General features: G+C 34.7%; 1 protein-coding gene across 1 annotated transcript; it reads right to left on the minus strand.

Annotated features, from left to right (window-relative positions):
* Positions 1–1165: 1165 nt before the first annotated feature.
* On the minus strand, positions 1166–4069 carry LOC111893007 (serine/threonine-protein kinase PCRK1). The gene is made up of 6 exons (XM_023889082.3): positions 3822–4069; positions 3685–3742; positions 2583–2995; positions 2240–2500; positions 2041–2163; positions 1166–1949 (listed from the first exon to the last, which is right to left on the minus strand). The coding sequence occupies exons 3-6, from the start codon at positions 2967–2969 to the stop codon at positions 1404–1406; spliced, it is 1317 nt and encodes a 438-aa protein (XP_023744850.1). The 5' UTR covers positions 2970–2995; positions 3685–3742; positions 3822–4069; the 3' UTR covers positions 1166–1403.
* Between the last annotated feature and the right edge of the window lie 1006 nt (positions 4070–5075).

Raw genomic sequence — 5075 nt, forward strand, 5'->3', positions numbered from 1 at the left:
GAGAATAATCGAGACCGGGAATTTGCTTAAAACCTTGAGCAACGAGACGAGCCTTGAATCGTTCCACGGTACCATCGGATTTGTACTTTGTGCGATAGACCCATTTTGACGTTATGCAAAAACATTGACACATGAATGTTGCATAAAGTGGAATTTAGTTTTGTGGTGCTATAATACTTGTAAATATGAACGTTATGCAAAAACATTGACACATGAATGTTGCATAAAGTGAATTTTAGTTTTGTGGGGCTATAGTACTTGTAACTAAGCACGTTATGCAAAAACATTGACACATGAATGTTGCATAAAGTTAAATTTAGCTTTTTGGCTCTTTTGAGGTTCCACATTTGTTAGGTTTTAGGTTTGTATGAAATAATATACATTTGAATATATTCATATTTAACTCAATTTTGTGGCCATCTTTGGTTAAATATATTCCTACTAAATGTTTTTACTTATAAGATTATTCCAGGTGTCAAAATCAAAGAATAAGACCTAAAAAGAGAATTAATGTTTTACATTTAGCAATCATTGAATGGATAGGAAGATGTATGAGGATTAAGTAGGAAATAATTTATTTTTCCTTTTTGAATAGTGTTTTGTTATAAATACCCCTTTCACTCACATACAGTGTCACATCAAGGATGCACAAGCACTATTAGACTGATATGTAAAGAGGTACACAACATTGGAGTTTGAAAAGTGTCATATCAAGGATGCACAAGCACTATTACACTCACATGTAAAAGGGTACACAACATTGAAGTTTGAATAGGATTATGTTATAAATACCCCTTTCACTTGCATACAGTGTCACATCAAAGATACACAAACACTATCAGTCTATTACACTCACAATGTAAAAGGTACACAACATTGGAGGGATAGGTATAGAAATTGCTTTTAAATAACATAATGGGATTTCGTGATTTCTTTGTGGCATGTTATTAAAGACTTACAATCAGATCACCCTTTTTAGTTTTCGCATTGATTGATTAGATATGTAAAGATCTATGATATTAGTTCACAATCAAATAATAGACTTTAGTTGGTTGGAAATATATACAAATCAATTTGTAATTTATGTAATATTTTCATTTGATTATAAACTTATAACATAAGCTCTTAAACGCAACTTGGGTTCGATCAATGTACAACCAAGCAATGCACACCAAGATCAACTTTAGATTGATTTTTTTAACTTCCTATAATGCACACAAGCTACACAATTCCACCTCACTTATATAAAACATACAATTACACAACCTCTTGATGTTTACCAATTACCAAACAGCCCTTTACCTCTACAGTAGGCAACTCAACGCACGCCTTTCTGTACATTATAGGGGCAATATCGTCACTTACTACCATACACTGCAAAACTCCTTCCAAAGTACTCAAAATCAGCAAGTTGTCAACAGCTTTGGACGACAATACAGTGAAACACAACCAGATTCTGTATGTTCAACAACCTTAGACTCTCTTTCGTCTTTTTTCATATTCTCAGGAGTCTTTTGACCCACAAAAACTTTCTTGGGCTCGATAGGAACCACCGGGTCCAGACCCTTGACCGGTGGTCCATGGCTAGGTGCATGTGATGGACCCCCAATGAGTTGGTTAACCATTTCAAGGACCTCACTCATCTTTGGTCTGGCCTTCGAGTTTCTAGACAAACATTTATTGGCTATAATTGACAACTTTTGTGCTGATTTCAATGAGTATTTTCCTTCGAGCCTTGAATCGATTATGATCCGGAATTTTTTCGAGTCTAGATACGGTTTCACCCATTCTAGAAGCTTCTGTTCGTTCTTGGGCCGGTTTTTATCCAATGGGCGCCTACCCGTGATAAGTTCATATAGGAACACCCCGTAACTCCACACGTCACTCTTGGAATTTAGATGTCCTGTTTGGATGTACTCTGGAGCTGCGTATCCCATTGTTCCTATTACCTGATGATGTCATATCATGGAAATTTTTAGAAATTTTATTACAAAAAAAAAAAAAAGTAATTTGGAAAATTTTGGAAGTTAAATAACGTACAGCGGTTGAGACATGAGTGAGTCCTTCTTGAGGACCTAATCGAGCCATTCCAAAATCCGAAAGCTTGGCGTTCCATTTTTCGTCTAGAAGAATGTTGGAAGATTTGAAATCTCGGAAAATAATCTACAAAAATCCAACGTTATTGGTCTTTGTAATTAATTGATTTGGTGGAGTACTGATATAGCCTAAACTAAAGTACCTGAAAGTCCATTTGTTCATGTAAATACGCCAAACCACGAGCAGCATCTTGCGCCACTTTCAATCTCATACTCCATGAAAGAGGCGCTTCAGACCTTGAAGATAAATGATCCTCCACACTTCTATTCGGCATATATTCATAAACCAAAAGTCGTTGTATCCCTCTTTCATCATCTTCCGCACAATAACCAACTAATTTCACAAGATTCGGATGCTCAACCACTCCAAGAACATTCACCTCCGTTACCCACTCTTTATGCCCCTATTAATCATCATCAAAACTAATTTAGGTCATAAATTTAACAATCAATAGTCAAATGTGGTCAAATCAAAGTAAATCATACCTGTAATCCTGTTTTTCCTAGCTGTTTGACAGCGACATCGAGTTTTTTAGTGGAATCTTTAGGGTTCTTGATTACACCCATGTAGACACACCCGAATCCTCCTTCACCAATCTTGGTAGAGCGACTGAAGTTCTTTGTGGCTGCTTTGAGTTCAGAAAATGTGAAGGCTCTAAGATTGTTTGACTTTTGTGAAAAACTAGGAAAATTTGTGCTTCCCATTGATTCTGTGCTAAGATCAGAGACGTTTTGAGAATTTAGATCTGACCCGGATTGTCTCATGTCACGATCTGTAAATATAGAACTAAACGATTGAACCGAAATTGATTTTGTTGGAGTTTTTGGTGATTCGGGCTTCTTTTCGCTGTATGAGGACTTGAAACACTTCATCGTGCTTTGAAATTGTATCTTCCAAACTGTCAAAATTGGAATCAAAATTGAAAAATCGGCATAATATTAAGAGATATTTGTATAAAAAAAGATCAATGAGCGGTAAAATAAAGAACTCTTATGAAGAAAACCTTAATCTGATTTGCCCTGATAAAATTGTAAAACTTAGAAGCGAATCCAGAAATCATTGATGATACGATATAAGGGTTTGATTTTGTTCTTTTAATCTTAGGTAAACTTCAATCAAAATCTTGGAATCATTAAAACCAACATCCACACTAATGAATTGCTAACAAGAAACTCTAAATCCCGAATTAGTAAAATTATGGATAAACCACTAGTAAATCAAGAAATTCGATGGCCCATCTCATTAAGAAAAACCCATATTCGGAATTGGTTGATGCAATTCAAATGTTTTAAAAGAGTTCATAAAAATTAGGGTTTTTAATTGTTTTTTAGAGATAAAGATGTGATACCAAGCATGTTCAATTACGAACAAGATTATTGAATTTAAAGCATGTACCTTCAAACTTATTACAAACACTTTCTTTGTTAAATTACCCCAGATTGTGCATAGAATCACATAATAAAGAACTAACACAATCTTTCATGACAAAAAATCAAAACTTGCAAGAATTTTAAAGAACCCAGATTCAGATATTACAAATTTAACACACCAAAGTCAAAAGACTAGAACTTGAACAAAAGGGCTCACCTTTAATCAGCAAAAAAATCAACCTGATTGGAAAAAAACCAGCTCCCAACAAGTGCCCCTAAATGGATGTTAACCTCAATATGAATAGATGAACAAAAGGCACATGATGATGAGAGAGATGAAGTCCTTTGACTAACCGGATGAAGAAATACTGAAACACTCGCAACTGAAATATGCTACAGAATTACATTTTTCAAAGTCGCGCACATGATTGCCGATGTGGAATGATCTGGTTTGGACTCTGGAAGTGTGAAATGGGTTTTGAATAAGAACCAAAAGTCGAGTGGACGGAGTGAGGTCTGGATGGCGTAAGATTTGGGTAAGCGAGGTCAACAGGGGAGAATTAATGGGTACGAAGACAAGTAAACAAGAGTGTAGACTGTATAATTAATTAATGAGAATGAAACGAATGGTGGAGTTTCTTGGAATCTTGGTGCCTATCCATCCTTGTCCTTGTTCGTCGTGTCTTTCCTGTAAGGACGGTAGTCTGTGGGCTCTGGGCTTGTCGTTTTCCTACTTGACCTCCATTTCACTTTCGGGGAAATCCAGCGTTCTCATCGATTATTATGTATTTCTTTTATAAAAGTTGTTACTAAGTTGTTATTAAATTATTGGAAGTGGTTACGATGAAAATATAGAAAATGTTACAAATTTAAATGGTTATTGTAATCAAGATTGTCAACATGGTAATCTTATCTGTGGATTTTATGCATATTAAAAGATTGTAATTATAAGATAGATCGGTATTGAAAAATTCTATCAATATAAACTAGTCATTGAAATTGTTTGGAGTGTGTTGTTTATTCGGTACTTATGTTATTAAGATATTGATGATGTAATAACTTAAAGAAGAACCATAATACAACAATCAACAATATGAAATAAAACGTCTTAAGCAGAAAAAAGAAATAAAATTATCATGATCATTTACAATTAAAGATACAAGCTCACAAAATTATTAATCTACATGTTGCAATGCACTTCCTAAGTTGATGAGCGGATGAAATTGGTATTTACTATTAGGGTTTCCTACAATATGCAATGCTTGATGTGAAGTTGAAAATTTTCTCAAGCTTGTTTTAAAACTGAACGAAAAATTCCTTAGGATTTGCATGAGATGTTTTAGCACGAAAGACAAATTTTCCTAAGGATTAGAAGGTTGAATATGAATAAAAAGTAAAGAAATGTGATTAAATAGGTAAGGTCTCATGATCTCGGTCGGGATCCTAAGATCCAAGTTCAGACATTACTTAGGCTGTGTTTGGTACGCCACAACTAGCTGATAAGCTAGCTTATTTTTCGAGCTTTTTTATGTTGTCATGTTTGGTAAGCCAAAAAGTAGCTTATAAGCTAGATTTTTGAAAAAGCTACTTAGACTAGCTTTTTAGGAG

Source organism: Lactuca sativa, chromosome 1 (assembly GCF_002870075.4).
Source record: "Lactuca sativa cultivar Salinas chromosome 1, Lsat_Salinas_v11, whole genome shotgun sequence".
Taxonomy (NCBI): domain Eukaryota; kingdom Viridiplantae; phylum Streptophyta; class Magnoliopsida; order Asterales; family Asteraceae; genus Lactuca; species Lactuca sativa.